The following is a 16,422-nucleotide window of genomic DNA, read 5'->3' on the forward strand; positions in this document are numbered from 1 at the left end:
GCAAGCAGCTTGACAATAGCCAGGCCTCCGGGATCCTGTAAGTCCTCTTTAACATATGAAAATCCCTGCAGAAGCTTCCTTTATTTCTATCCCCCAACTTAAAACTATATTATCAATGGCTTCTCACAAGGACAGTGTAGGTCTTTCTGCCCAGGGATCCTGGCCCTGTGCTTTAGTAAAAACGCTTTTTGCACCAAAAATGTCTCAAGAGTACTTTCTTAACCCTTAGCTCGCTGGCCCCTGCCCATCAGTTTCCCCTGGACCGTGAAGGCTCTCACCTTTGTGTAGCAGAGATGCTGATTTCTAGGACCGGAGCTTCTAAGTCAGATCTGCATCTTGGAGGTTTTTATTTTACTCCACACTTAGGTCACAGAGTTACCCTTCTATTTACTTCTTTGTATTTTAAGGACAAAACAAAAACAAACAAAAAAAGCCCCAATCACTTACTTAACATGTTTGAGTGTCTTAAAATCCTGAAATATAGTAGAGTCAAGATAGAAATTATACGGTAGGCTTGTAACACAGAGGAAACTTGATTTGCAGCCAATAAGGAGATCCCAGGGAATCACTTCCAAAGCAGACTCGCAGAGCCAGGGGGAATGGTTTCCTTTTATTTAGGGTTCTGATGGAAATGCAGCAAAAGGGGCTTCATCATCTGTATAGAGCTGGGCATAAGGTCAAACAGGTACCTGAAGACAACACTTCCATACATACTTTGTATGTTACGTAAGTGAGGTTTGTGCTTATCCTAGGGTGGAGATGTTCATCTTATAATGAGGTAAAAGTACCCTGGTTGCTCTTTGGTCCATCTACACAGGTATGAGTTAGGGGTTGAGCTCAAATTGGGCTGGTCTAATCTCATCCTTTGGGCCATCATCTCCTTTAGTTGGATAGTTTCTTCCTTGACAGGAGACTAGACCATGGGGTCTTTGCCTTTTACTCCAAGATTAGGGGGAAAAAGAAGTAAAATGTGGGACAAAGGTCTGAGGCTACAAGCAGGTAACCAGGGAATGTCAGGTCGTGGGTCTAGCTGGTAACATTAACTCCCTCTTGATCTTAGGGACCATTGTGAACTCTTGTCAATGGCAACTTGGTGAGTGTGGTATTTATTGCAGGGACTGCTGACATTCAGGGACGTGGCCATAGAATTCTCCCAGGAGGAGTGGGGATGCCTGAGTCACACGCAGCGGGAATTGTACAGGGACGTGATGCTGGAGAACTATGGACACCTCCTGTTCTTGGGTGAGGATGACTCCTTCCAGATTTCCTAAACCCTACTCTGGGTTTTCTTCTTCCTGTGAAGACTGTTTCTTGGAAGATTCCCCATGAATGCCTGGAATTCAGATCTAGACAGAAAGGGAAACAAGTAGGGGTTTGTAGATGTAGAGAGGATCTTCATGATGTGTCCTTTTCAGCCTTAGCTTCCCCTTCCTGAAGGGAACAGCATCACTTCTGTAGATGAGTGGCAGTTCTAAACATTGTGTGGCATAGCATGGGACTGCTCACAACTTAAACTGAAATTTTAATTCCTCCTTATTGTGTTGGTTGTACTTGAAAGTGGAGGTCATGATGTGAAAATTTGAAACTTCTCGTGCTTGTTTAATGGGGCTGTTGGTCAATAGTGTTTGGGAAATCATTTTCTAGAATTCTACAGTGTCCTCTAGTGGACTGAAAATTAAAATCTCCAGCACTACTCCTATTCATTTTTTCTAATAAACAGGTCTTATTGTGTGGAAGCCAGACCTGGTCATCTTTTTGGAGCAAGAGAAACAACTCTGGGATGTGAAGAGAAAGGAGACCGTAGCCTTCCATCCAGGTAGGTGGGAATGAATGAAACAGTTGACAGAGGGGAGGTCCAAGTCTGAAGGAGGAAGACAGACCTTAAATTCTGATTTGAGTAGCTGTGCTTGAATGGAAATTAGTTTTAGAAGCATAGTTGAATTTCTCCCCCTCTCACAGAGGGACATCTGCTAGCCAACATTATCAAGCTCTCTAGGGATTCTCCTTCAGCTCCAGTGATGGTCCATCACATGCACAGGGAGGGCCAGGAGACTCTCCTTGGGGTGGGAGGGCCTCCATAATCTTGAGAGCTTCTCCATTGCTTTGAGTGCCCCAGGGAAATCTCCCTATTTCTGCAGATCTCCATGCTAAGCCCTTTGTAAGTTCTGTTTTTCATCATGTGAGAAGTGTGTCAGGGTGGTTTTACGCACATAGGGTTTTGGTGCAGAAATCCTGGGAACATTGGAAACATATCACATGTTTTCTGGTTTATGCTTTCCAATGTTATTGTGGCTTTAATCTTAATTGTACAAAATTGAGAAATCAGTAATTTCATCAGATAACAAAACACCTCCCTAAAATGAGAAAATCGAATCCTTTATTTCACTTAAAAGTTCATTTTTCTTTGTATTAAATAATATTAGAAATTTCCACTGTATGTGTTCCATTCCTCAATTTTGAAATAATGAAATGTATCTATTTGTTTCCTGGTATTCCTACCTAAATAATGTCATAGAGGAGCTAGAACATTTAGAATTCAGAATTTGCAGCCTGTAATAAAGTCTCAGTTGTTACTTTATTAATAATTGAATCACTGAATAATTTTGTATGTTGTGAATTTGCTGTGACTTTGCCATGTGTGTTCTCTTTCTTATTAGTTATACATGACATTCATCTTTGATTTTTTTTATATCAAAAGCTATGATATTACATGGGCATTTGCTTATAAAAAGTAAGTGGATAATCAATAAAATGCCCATATTAAAAAAAGAAAGTTTTATTTATAAATTTAATTTTACATTCGGAAAAATTAACCATTAGGCTTTTCTTCTACTTTCCTCAGAATGTATCCTAATTTAATCCCAAATATTTATTTTTTCAAAGTTATTGCTGGCATATTTTATAATTGTGATGATATTTCTTTGTTTCAAAATGAAGGGTTTTTTTTGAGTGCTTGGTTCTTATTTTTCTCTTTTTTTTGGGTAAAGATTTATTTATTTATGAGACAGGGAGAGAGAGTGCATAAACTCTAGTGGGGTGAGGGCAGAGGGAGAGGGAGAAGTAGAAGAAAAGGGAGAGACTCCCAAGCGGATTACCTGCTAAGCGTGCCCCCCCCTCGCCCCTTGAGGGGCTCCATTCCCAGAACCCTGAGATCATGACCTGAGCCAGAATCAAGAGTCAGGTGCTAAACCAACTGAGCCATGCAGGTGCCCCAGGGTGCTTGGTTCTAAAGAATGGATTATAGCCTTACATTCTGTGTGCAGGAGGGATATCTTAATAACAATACATTTTTCAATGACTTTTAAGTGCTTATTCATAAAATTTTCCATTAGAACTTTTCATGATAGATTTTAATATATATTCTTTACTATTTTACTGTCCATGAAGGCATGCCAATAATTCAAAATGCTTGGTTTTCATGGGTAGACAGTCACAGTTTAAAATTATCGTTATATGAAAGGTTTCGTTTAAAAATTCATCCATTTTTTTCTAAAGATTTTATTTACCTATTAGGGAGAAAGCACGCAGAAGTTGGGGGGTTGGGACGGGGAGAGGGACTAGCATACTTCCCACTGAGCCCACACTGGGCTCCATCCCAGGACCCTGAGATCATGTGCTGAGCTGAAGTTAAACTCTTAACAGCCTGACCCACCCAGAAACCCCAGAATTCATCTGTTTGTACGTGGACTTCTTTGGGTTAAATTTTGTCTCATTCTGGTTTTACATTTCCATAATCGCTTCCTTTTGTATGGGACCTTCCACAACATCATTTAGTTACCTGTGTATTTTATTATAGGATGACCATTTTCAACTCAGTAGATATCAAGACAGTGTGAATTTAACTCAAGTATGAATCAGCTCTTTCCTCTCTGCAGTGTTTGAACAAAGCTCGCCTTTTGCCTGAGCAGTCACCATAATGAGTCCAAAGGGTGCTCTCATTCCTTCTGTTTCTATGGCATACGTGACAGAAACAAGTCCCTCAGGCAGCAGCCAAGAAGCCAGATCATTGAACATACAGGTCACTCATTTGTAGGAGTTTTCTCACAGTTTGGCCATGGAGTGTCAGGGAGGGTGAGCAGCTGCCGTGGGCAAGAGTCACAAACTTCTCTTTTCCGTTTGATGTGGCTCTTTTGCGTTTGTACTTGCCGTGGGGTGCTGTGTTCTCCTAACTGGCTTCTGGAGCCATCTAAAAGGTAATTTGGTCCATTTTTGTCTCCATGGAGGAGCAAAGTCCCTTGCTTCCTATTTCTCCCTCCTGCTGATGTGCTATGATGAGTATTAAGTTTGCACATGAGCATTTTAACATATGCATGTGAGTATAGTGACTGTGATAACTCATTTTGTTTCTTTTAGTTGTGTCTTTCGATAACACCCAAAGGCCTGTTGGCAAAGATAGGGAAAGAAGATTCACTTTTCAGAGTGATATGGGAAGATGTGGAAGCTGTGGTCCTGAGTATTTATACTTTTTTTTTTTTTTTGTAAAGATTTTATTTATTTATTTGACAGAGACAGTGAGAGAGCACAAGCAGGGGAACAGGTGAAGGAGAGGGAGAAGCAGGGAGCCCGATGCAGGGCTCGATCCCAGGGTCCTGGGATCACGACCTGAGCTGAAGGCAGACACTCAACCATTTGGGGCCCCCGGGCGCCCCGTGAGTGTTTATACCTAATGAATGACTGGGAAGGTAGTGAAGGGCAGTAAAGATGTTATGATGGATATAACCCAAGTACCATAATGAAATCCTTCCCACCAGAAGAGATGAGGCATAGAACACATTTAGGGAGAATCCCCACTGTAAGTCAGTTATATTTGCAGAACAATGTCTTTGAACCCAGGACTATAATGCATTTTTTCAACATACATATTCGCTGGAATATGAAAATTCTGGAAAGTCACCTCGGTCATGGGAAAGTTTCATTCAAACCATTTCAAATATAAGATTGGTTTAATCATTCACTGATGCATTTGTGAATATTAAACATTTAAAAATGAAGGTAAAAATTCTAAATGTGATAGATTTGAGAAGTCCTTTTCGGAGGGCTCATTATTCTGCCACCAACACATAATCCCTCCTTGTTGCACACTCTCTAAATTTGATACACACAGGGGGTTTTTATCCAAACATCATTGTGTAATACTTACCACATAATACTTAATTTGGAGCAAGTTTTCATGTGTTGTGAACTTAGGAAGGCCTTTAGTGAGGACTCTGTTTTCCATAATTACCAAAGTATTTATGAAGGAGACAAAACTTACCAATGTAATGAATCTGGGGAAAATGTCAGTCAAGTGTCAAATCCTAATAACTGTCAAAGAACTCAGTTTCCGGAGAACCAGTATGGTAGTAATAAATGTGGGAAAGTCTTTTCAGAAAAGCTCAAATCTTATTGTACATCATTATATCCTTCCTGAAGTGAAGACTGAAAAAGGTAGTAAGTGTGGCAAACCTTTTAACTAGTCTTCAAGACTCACTCAACAGCAGACATTTCATAATGGGAAGAAATATAACAAATGTAAACAATGTGGTAAAGACCTTAAGTGCCACTCAAAACTTATCAATATAAGGTAAAATACAGTGGGGAGAACACTGACAAATGTAAAAAAAAAAAAATGTGGCAAAGTGTTTAAGCAGAACTACAAACTTGCTGAACATTTGAGAGTGCATAATGTATGAAACCCTACAAATGTAAGGAATGTGGTAAAGCATTTCATTTACAATCAAGAATATTCAACGTGGGATAATACATCCTGGGGCGATACCTGACAGATGTCAAGAATGGTGGGAAAGTCTGTACCTGGAACTGAACCCTTACTAAACATCAGATAAAGCATAGTGGATAGAAACCCTAGTATAATTACTGATGAATGACGTTTGTTTTTAATATACAGTTCGGAAAGAAACTCTTTATAAAGGATAAAAATATTAAAGATGTAAGCGGTTGGCTAAGTATGTGCGATAGAAAGGCGAATCTAAATGAAGTCAGAATTAACAAAAATCAGTCAGTGCCATTTTCAGACATGACTCTAAATCAGAGTATTTATTACAGAGAAAAATCCAAATTTAAATGACCTAAATCAATTACATTGCAGCCTTGGACAGGGCAGGCATGAGGGGCACCAAGTCCCTGCAAAATTTAGAATCTGTGTGTAATTTTTGAGTCCCCAAAACTTAAAACATTCCTTCCTTACCATGGAAATAACATATTATTGAATCCTTACCTAGAACATTAACAGTTAATCATCCCCTTCTTTTTATGTTGTCTGTATTCTATACAGTATTTTTATAATCAAGTAAGGTGGAGAAAAATTATTAAGGAATGCATAATGAAGAGAAAACGTGTTTACAGAACTATATGATATTTATAAAAAAGAAGAAAAATCTTAGTGTAAAGTAGACCCATACTGTTTAAACCCATGTTATTCAGTGGTCAACTGTATTTGTTAATATACCTGAAAGGATCAAGGGGGGATGGATGTTTGCAGAGCGGTTATTAGTTTCACTGTGTCTCTTTTTTTCTTTTGACCATATTTGAGTTATTTTCAATGGCAGATATTAATTTTGCTCTGAAATAATCTCATGCTAAGCCTTTATTGCTTGTGTGCATGCAAAATAGTATGATTGTTGCTGTCTCACAGACATATAAGGCTCTTGCATGATGGGGAATTCATTCATACCTACTTTTCCATGTGAGATTAAAGATGCTGTAGGGGCGCCTGGGTGGCTCAGTTGGTTAAGCATCTGCCTTTGGCTCAGGTCATGATCCCAGGGTCCTGGGATCCAGCCCTACAAAGCAACCGGCTCCCTGCTCAGTGGGGGGTCTGTTTCTCCCTCTCCCTCTACCGCGCCCCCACCTCATTCTCTCTCTTTCTCTCTCTCATGTGAGCTCTCTCTCTCAAGTATATAAATAAAATCTTTTAAAAAATAAAAAATAGTAAAGACACTCTAATATACAATGTATGATGAAAGTTCACATGGAAATGCTGTTTGTGGTTGCATATAAGAGTGATAGAAACCACCACGAAGTAAGTATTCAGGGCGTTATCATTTGTGTTAACGTAAAACAGAGAAACATTCTATCTTTTAAATACTTTTGCCAGTTGCTGTTTAGGATAATATGGTGGTACTTTATTTAAAGCTGGATGTCTGTTCATAGTAGTAATTGATACAAATCAAGAACATCAGTTAGATGGTTGAAATAAAGAACTCTTCATAGATATCTAGGAAAGTATATCTAACGTTTCCATAAAAGGGTGGAAAATCATTGTAAATCCACATTTACTCAATAATTAGCTTCAGTTTCAAAAGCATGGAAAGCACAACTCGCAGAGTGTCGTGTCAGAGGAACAAGAATGCTTCTTGAATGATGTAATGGGTGCTTTGACCAAGGATTGTACAGTGATTTTTCAAGTGCTTGTTTAGAGTGTGTTTGGACTTAATATATTTAAAATAATAACACTGAATGGATTTTAATGTGTTAACACTGGTGTGTAATAAATAAAGTGTGATCCCACACCAACCTTACCCTCCCCAAGTTTCATCAAGATTGCAGATAAACAGAGAGTAACACAAAGTACACGTGACCTTTGGACAACATAGTTTTGAACTGTCCGGGTTCTCTTATCGTCAGATTTATTTATAGTACACTGCCATAAATGTATTTTCTCTTCCTTCTGATTTTCTCAACGTTTTCTTTTCTTGAGCTTCCTTTGTTGTAGGAATACCATATGTAACACTTATAGTATATAGAATATATATTAATTGACTGTTTTTGATGAGGTTTCTTGGCCACAGTAGGCTATTAAAATGAACTGTTGGGGAGTCAAATTATACACAGATTTTCCGCTGTATGGGTTGTGGGTACACTGAACCCCTGCATTATTCAAGGGGCACTTGTACTTCTTAAAGCAGTGGGAGGATATCACTAATAATCTTTTTTCCCAGTGGCCCTAAACTCAGATTATTTGAAATTAGTTTTCCCCACATTTATTTTTATAACTTTTCTTCCTTTTTGTAACTACTAGGTAGGACTTTATGGTGTTTTTAATAGGGATGATATAGAAGTATTATTGAGTGTAGGTAAACAAATGTGTGATACTGCTGACTTGGATTCCAGTTCATATGACCAGACTGCCTTAGGGGATTTGAACTGACTCTAGCTCCACCCAACAGCAAATACGCTAGGTAACAGCCCCCACAGTCACACACAAGTGTAAGTTCCTGATCTGACTTCCCAGTAGCCCTTGTGAAAGAGTGTCCACTCCCAGTATATTTACCATGAGCATCCCTTAGAGAAGATTTCCCGCAGAGTTTACCATACTCCACTCATTTTGGTTTGAATTGTGCATTCTAGACCTGGCCCAGCCAGGTGCATTCTAGACCTGGCCAAAGCACACCAACTATGGACCCTAAGAACGACCCTAAGAACGACATCTGCCCTGGTTCCTGCCATTTTCTCTTCCTGCACTCAGTCTTGACCTCTTCACGTTGTCCCTCAAGGCATATTATGTACACCCTCCAGGATCTATGAGTAGTCAGCTTTAATTTCAATATCTTTCTTTTATTGAACCATGGCTCGCTGTCTAATGCCAGGGGGTTCTACTTAACTCCTGCTGATTGAACAAAGTCATTACTAATATAAGCCATATCTACAGAATTCTCAGTCAGTATTTTAAAAATTTTACCCTATATTTTTCTTTGCTTATGTTGTTTCTATGAGCATACAGAACACAGAGGTTTATGGTTTTGATGTGCACAGAGTTCGATATGTTACATTAAGCTAAAGATGTATTTTGGAGTAAAAGAACTAAGTAGGAATAAGTGTGTGTGTGTATATACCTATATTTTCAGAAGGAAAGGGAATATTGGATCCAAAGAGATAATTTCCAAATTTCAAAACTGTTGATTTCCTAGCAAAGACAAATATTATAGATATCATAATGGGAATAATTTTCTCTGCATTCTATAGAATTTATTTCTCCTGAATCTCTTATATGTTGGTTTGAGAATCTCCCCATGCAAATCTTGTCTGGTATACGTGGCTATGACTCATTTAGGATCTACTCTATTTTCCTTGTTCCAGTGTTCAGGAACTGTTGCTAAATTGGCTTGCTCCCAGATTTTATGAACAGCTTGCATGAAATGACATGTGTTCAAAATTAATTTGAATATGGGCATAATTCTACAGCGAGCATATTAAATTCCATGTCGTTGAATTGATCCATTTCACTTATTACTTCTGATTGGAAAAGGACCCTAAGCAAGATTTCTTTAGTTAGTCTTCTTTTCTTTTCATGGAAGTGACATGATCCAAGTTATGTACTTGACTATAGCAAGTTTATTAGGTGAAAACTTGGAGACTTCATTAAGTCATGGGTTGTTTTAACATATATTTGAAGGGACCAAACACAGGACGGCGCTGGGTCTTAGTAGCTGTTCTAAAGTTAGGAAGAAAAGGCTTCTATTACGAGGGAAGATTCAGCCCAAGGTAGGCGATGAAAAGCATCTAGTCTGAAGCATTGGCATGAATTCCTTATGTGGGGAAACGACATCTGTCCGAGGCTGCACTCTTGACTCTGAATCTAGAAAGATAAATTTTACTTGTTTGCTTTCTAAATCATCTCCAGTTCTTCTGTCTCCTCATCTCCATTCCAGTGATGTAGGTACCACAGCTGTCCTTCCTTCCTGTGTTAATGGAGACCCCATTTTCACTGCTCTCTCCTCCAACATAAGCCATTCAGGTCCTTGTAGGTTCTTAGGAGTACCTTGAAATTTTCAAATTCAATGGTAAATTGTTTGTAACAGGATCATTTGAAGCCACATCTGAGATATTTAAACAATATTTTGTTTATTTATTTGAGAGAGAGAGAGAGAGAGAGAGAGAGAACTTGTGTGTAAGAGAGAGCACAAGAAGGGGAGAGGGAGAATCACACTCCCCACTGAGCAGGGAGCCTGACACAGGACTCGATTCCAGGACCCTGGGATCATGACCTGAGCCAAAGACAGACACTTAACCGACTGAGCCACCCAGGGGCTGTTGGACTTAAGAAATTTGATTTGAAGCCTTTCTGTTTTTATTCAGGGGAGGTCATTCTCCCCAGGGCACTACTCTCTCCCTGTCATTGATCAGCACTCTGTCATAGTTGCCCATCTAAGTACAAAGCTATAACTGTGGCACAGGTGGACATTTAAGATGTTTGCGAATGTCTCTTGTTCTCTGAACTTTTTCCCAGCATCTGACAGAAAGGCCATCATACTTTGCCTTGAAACCAGGTGTTACAAAAATCCCCCCAAATTTAGAGTATCCTTAACCTTAGTGCACGGTTCTCTTATTCTGCGTGTAAATGCAGTGCTGATGAAGGGCTGCTGAAGCCTGCCATTATTTATGGTCTTACGGGTAAAATCGTCGAATACAGCATTATCGTGAGAATGCTATATTCAGTCCCATTTTAATATATAACATGTATTAATGTCCTTATGCATTTCATGACTTACTTGATAAAATATTTACATAAGTTCTAATTCACTTTAATTTGGATCATTTTCGTTAAGGAATGTGAACAAAAGTGTATTTGGGGTGATCCCAGGAAGTTCAAGGAGGGTATTGAGAGAAAGGAGAGATGGAAGAGGAGGAAGCCAAGACAGACTCTGTTAGAGTCAGATTCATTTATGAATAAAGGAAATGTGTGTTGTGTATGTTGTGTGTGTGCTTGTGTCACAACAGTAACATGACCACAAGCGTGGGTATTTCTAAGAGTGACTCATCTGTGGATCACTCAGGATTGACTTGTGACTTAGTTCCTGCAGAGGTCGTCAAATTTAGCCTGTGTCAGAATCACCAGGAGCGCTGGTAAATCTTGGATTGCTCTGCCTATCCCCACATTACCATGTCAGTGGTTCTGGAGTGCAGCCCCCAAATTTCCTTTCCTGTATGTTCTCAGGTGCCTGTGTAGGGAACAGATGTTGAGAACCCATGTGTGGGGACACATTTATAGGTGTGTTCTTCAGGAAGGGTATTAGCCTGTGCAAAATGTAGTCAGATACACAAGTGTGTAGTCCTGGTTCTCTAGGTGTGAAAGTGGACTCGTGTGTGCTGGGCCTTTTCCTGTGTTTTTACCTTGGATACCTGATCTCTGTTTCTGGTTCCTAGTACTCAGGTGAAAGCTATTTATTTTACATGTGTTTGGTTTGGGCTGGAATTTTCACTTTGAAGTCTCATGGAGGCCATTGTGTGTGAAGACTTCTCCGTGAATCATTGAATGACAAAGAGGAAAGAGAATCCAAGCACAGGTCACCTTCTGGAAGGGCATTTGACCTGTGTGCCTCATGTTCATGTGGAGGGTTCAAATCCTGACTCTACCAATATTAAGATGATCACTACACCTTAATTATTTTTGTCAATGAGAGGAGAATAATATTAGCAGTAATGCACAGAATCAAAAACATTAAATATAATTGATAATCCATTAATTACCATAGGACATACATTGTACATATATGAGTACGAATATATCAGACCTTAGGGAATATTTCAGATTTTATTTTTCATGAAAAAGGTAGCCCATAAGTCATGTGTCATGTTTCATGCTGAATCCTCTCTGTTTGAATGTGAATATTGAACCTTGGAATATAACCAAATAACCTATGCATTTGAAAATTGGAATGATTTCTCTGGCGCACATTTTTCTTGGAATCTTTCTTTCTATGTTCACAGAGGGCAGACGTGTCCATAGGAACTGTGGGCTCCTGAGTGTTTTCCAAACCACTGCCGGCAAGTCCTTGGTCAGGTGGTACCAGAGGTTATGTTCAAACATTTGGTAGGACTGAAGGCCATTCTCTGTTGCTGGGCAGTTCAATAGGCTAGGCTCTGAGACTGCCCCAGTTCACTGTTCAAGCTCCCTGCTTGTGCAGAGAGAGGTTATGCTCAACACTTGGGCAATGCTGCTGGCTTGGCCCTCTCCCCATAGGCCTATGAGATAGGCTCTGTGGTTGCCTAGGGTCTTTGTTCAGCTGGTTGGGGGTCTAGAGGCTATGCTCAGCAGTGGGAAATGACTTCCAATTTGCATGTTGTTCAGATAGAGCCCAAGAATGGCCTCCATGCTCTAGTTCACCCTATTGGCTGGAGACCCAAGTCAGGCACAGCTGTTGACAAATCTCCTTAACCAGGTGGGTTCATCTGCATTCTGCAAGTGGGCAGAATCACTGTGATCTCTGATTGGGTACGACTGCAAGGTGGACTGCAATCTGGTCTGTTAGTGTTCCAAGATCAGAGCACTGGTTGCTGTAAGCCCTGCCCACCTTTCCATGTGTCTATGATCGCCATGGTCCAGTACCACAGATCCTCCCAGGAATCTCCATGAGGCCAGACCATAGTGGGCTACCCAGGAAGCAGCTTGCCGTTTGGAGAATGCTGGATGCCCACCACTCTCTTTTTCTTGGTGGAGGAATTATAGTTCCAGGTGGTGATTCATGGTAGGGCACTTTGCTGGCCTGGAGGCGGGGGGCAGGCACATTGTGGTCAATGTGAAATTAACCCTTAATTAACCTAAATTAACCTCTTAACCCTTCTCACGCTGTGCTTGTTGATTTCTGTGGTTGGGGTGTTTCAGCCTCAGCCCTGAGTACTGAGATTTACCCAGTGAGGTCTTATTTGAATAGTTGCTACTTGAGCTTATTTTGAGAAGTACTGAAGTGGCAACTACATATTTCAGCATCTTTCTTTTTTTTAATAGAAGGAGAGAGACATGTGGCGGGGGGACAGAGGGAGAGAGAGGGAGAGAGAATCCCAAGCAGGCTCCATGCCCATCGGGGAACTGGATACGGGGCCTTATCTCACAACCCTGAGATCATGACTTGTGCTGAAATCAAAGGTCAGACACTCATCTGACTGAGCCACCCAGGCGCCTCTGTTTCACCATCTTGGCGATGTCAACCCTTTGTGATGATTATTTTAACCTCTGATGAGCAAAAAATAAAATTTTCCTTACATACGTGTATTTATATGTCTGTGTTTTTATACACACACATCAATGCAGATTACGTTATCCTTCAGTTAGAATATTGAAATGCTGTGTATTTAGATATTGAAAAATAACATTATGAGGGGCGCCTGGGTGGCACAGCGGTTAAGCGTCTGCCTTCGGCTCAGGGCGTGATCCCGGCGTTGTGGGATCGAGCCCCACATCAGGCTCCTCTGCTGTGAGCCTGCTTCTTCCTCTCCCACTCCCCCTGCTTGTGTTCCCTCTCTCGCTGGCTGTCCCTCTCTCTGTCAAATAAATAAATAAAATCTTTAAAAAAAAAATAACATTATGAATAACAGTGACAAACCCCATTAGTGTTAAGGATTTTAATATATGATATTTATATTGCCATGCCAGTTGTTTGGTTATCACTACATGGAGTGTTTTTGTTTGTTTGTTTCTTTTTTTTCCAGTTCTTTCCTCCTGTTTTTGTTATGGCTTTAGGAAAATTCCAGTGGACTACATTCAAGCAAACTTTAGTGTAACCAGGAACATTTGGTTTATTTATGTTTAATATTCTAATGGAGATATTAGGGTTTTGATTCACCAAGTTTTTTATGCTTATCCTTACACCCTATCTATTTTTTCATTATTTGTTTGCTATGTTTTCCTGTGTGTATTTTAAGAAAATAATTACACATTTCATTCTTTTTCTGTGAACTTTGTACACTCAGGACTATATTGCTTTAGCTAGAAATTAAAGCACACTTTTTTTTAAAAAGGCTTTTCAAATATAGTCACAGTGTGAAATTGCATCCTTTTAATTTCAGTTTGTCAGTATATGTACATTGTGATACTTGCCTATTTACTTACCTGTTTTTTGATGATGTGGGTTTTTTTTGAGTAAATATGTGGAAATCATAAGTAAACAGCTCAGTGGAATTATACAAACTGATCACATCTGTATAAGCTACTGAGATCAAGACACAGAATATTGTTTGTCCTCTAAAATTCCCTTTGAGCTCTTCGGTAACTTTCCCCAAAGCTCAGCCTCTTTTAACATGTAAGGCAAGAAATTGCTGTGCTCATTTTTGTACTTCATGTAAATGTAATTAGGCAAAAGGAGCTCTTTTGTTTGGGCTTTTGTTCTTTCCATCTATCGTTTGTCGATTTATCTGTATTCCTGCACGTTATTGTGTATCATTCATTAGAATGAATCGATCCAATTCCACTGTGAATATCAACCGACTGTATCGTTCTGCTGTTTCTGGGCCGGGGGATGGTTCTCAGTGCAGGACTGCCATGACTGGTACTGGCATGGAAAATCAGTATTTTGTCTTTTAGTGAAACATGTACAGATGTCTGCTGACTATGTATGTGGGAGTGAGTTGTTGGTAAATATGCTTAGATATGTTCACCAGACACTCGGCCAAAATCTTTGTACCAGTTTTCACACACACCAGCAGTGTTTGGGATTTCTGGCTTATCCACAGACTTTCTAAAGCTTGGTAGTTTATGGCGTTTTCACAGTCGGCTTCTGGTCGCTATGTGATGTTACCAAGTGGTGGTTTTATTTGTTTTGTTGTTGTTCTTGCTTCCTGTTAGTACAGAATTGGGTTCAACATTTGGATAGTCTCCTTTTCGAAGTATCTAGTTAGTTGTTGTCCCTTTTTACTGTTGCGCTCTTTTAAGATTTATTTATTTTTTAGACAGAGAGAGAGAACCAAAGTGGGAGGAACAGAGGGAGAGAGAATCTGAAGAAGACTCTACATTGAGCACAGAGCCTGACATGGGGCGTGATCTCATAAGCCTGAGATCACGACCTGAGCCGAAGCCAAGAGTCCCACGCTTAAGGGAGTGTGCCACCCAGGGACCCCAGTTGTTGTAATATCTTTTTCTTTAGGCTTTGTAGTTTTATGTATATGCTGAGAATGAGTCCTTTGTCTTCTTTCTTACTCTACCTATATTTTTATCTTTTGAAATTATGATTCAGAGAAGTTCTTTTTTTTTTTTAAATTTATTTATTTATTTATTTATTTGAGAGAGAGAGAGAGAGTAGGGGGAGGGGCCAAGGGAAAGGATGAGACTCAGAAGCAGACTCCCAGCCGAGCCTGGATCTGGATGTGGGGCTCTATCTCATGACCCAAGCTAAAATGAAGAGTCGGACGCTTAACTGACTCAGCCCCCCAGGTGCCCTGAGTTCTTAATTTTAATGTAATCCAATTTTTCATTTTCCCCTTCATGGTTTGTGAGTTTTGTCATTTTTAGACATCTTCTCTTATACCAAGACCACAGAGATGGAATCCTTTGTGTTTTTCTACCACTATTTTTGCAGTGTTAATCAGAAATCTATTAAAAGTCAATGTGTTGCATGGTTTGTGTAGTAATTGAAGTTTTATATTCTTTTTCTTTTTTCCCATCCAATCTGAGAACAAATTGACACGTATTCTGGAAATGTTCTATTGTGTTTCCTTTTCATTTGCTTGCACAAAACTTCACGTGGATTAATATCACCACAACATTGGAGCAGATGTCTGTGATTTATCTCTGTCTTTTCTTGCATCTGGTGATATTTATCAGTCTCCCAGGACCATATGTCCAATGTCAGTTTTGATGTCATGAACCTTCCATGCACCTGTTTGCTCTGATGAATGATTATTCCTATTTCCCATAGCAGAATGGCCTCCAGAGGCTTGGCAGTAGCAAAAATTTACTTGTTGTAGACTGTAGCTAGAATCTTGGCAAACTGATTGCTGTTTTACCATTATTTCCCTCCTTACTTCACTTCAGGTAGGTTAAGTTCTAAAGATTTTATTGGCAAACACAGGAGTATAGTCAAGTCATTGATTATGGTCTCTAAAGGAGGCCCACCCACAGTGACAGATTTTGGATGGAAGTATTTCTGCCCTGATTCTAGATACACACTTATTTGGTATGTTTACAGAGTGGCCAGGGGTGTGTGTCTTGTGGTGCAATGTGTGCCTTGGGTGTCTTCCAGACCATTAAGATTAGCTGCTTGTTAGGAGGAGCTTAAAGTCGAAGCTTCCACGTACGTTGAGGCTTTCATTTTCCTCTCTCACTGCCAAATGGGCCGCAAAAGAGCATACAGGAAAATGAATTTTGGATACTGTTGTGAATATCAGAAGAAAATCATACATTTGGTGTATACAGCCTTGTTATTCCTTGAAATCATGTTGTGAGCTCATGAGCTGGACCAGAGGTTCCTTGATTTTCATCCAGTAGAGGCAGACATAGTATGTCAAGTGCATTCATAGGATCGTTTCCTCCAGATCTTCACCTACGTTCAGGGCCACCCAAAGTATTTTTTCCTTGTGACCACCTCTGTTTTACTTTACACCATCTCTCTCATCTTTTAAGTCTATGCTTTAATATTCCCCCAATAATGGTTGGTGAACACCTCTGCCCCGATTCTGTGTCCTAATTTCTATGTGTTTTCCATTTTTCAG

At 39.9% G+C, this 16,422-nt stretch overlaps 1 protein-coding gene across 4 annotated transcripts in view; it reads left to right on the plus strand.

Moving 5' to 3' along the window:
• LOC100482033 (putative protein ZNF720) overlaps nucleotides 1-16,422 on the plus strand; it is a 181,386-nt gene that overhangs the window by 99,417 nt on the left and 65,547 nt on the right. For all 4 annotated transcript variants that reach the window (XR_004619164.1, XM_034639104.1, XM_034639105.1 and 1 more), the window contains exons 5-6: nucleotides 1,116-1,242; nucleotides 1,721-1,816. Coding sequence is in view for 3 of the 4 variants with exons in the window: in XM_034639104.1 (XP_034494995.1) it covers nucleotides 1,116-1,242; nucleotides 1,721-1,816 (223 nt within the window). In the remaining variant the exon portion in view is untranslated. The remainder of the gene's footprint in view (nucleotides 1-1,115; nucleotides 1,243-1,720; nucleotides 1,817-16,422) is intronic.

Source organism: Ailuropoda melanoleuca, chromosome 12, assembly GCF_002007445.2.
Source record: "Ailuropoda melanoleuca isolate Jingjing chromosome 12, ASM200744v2, whole genome shotgun sequence".
Taxonomy (NCBI): domain Eukaryota; kingdom Metazoa; phylum Chordata; class Mammalia; order Carnivora; family Ursidae; genus Ailuropoda; species Ailuropoda melanoleuca.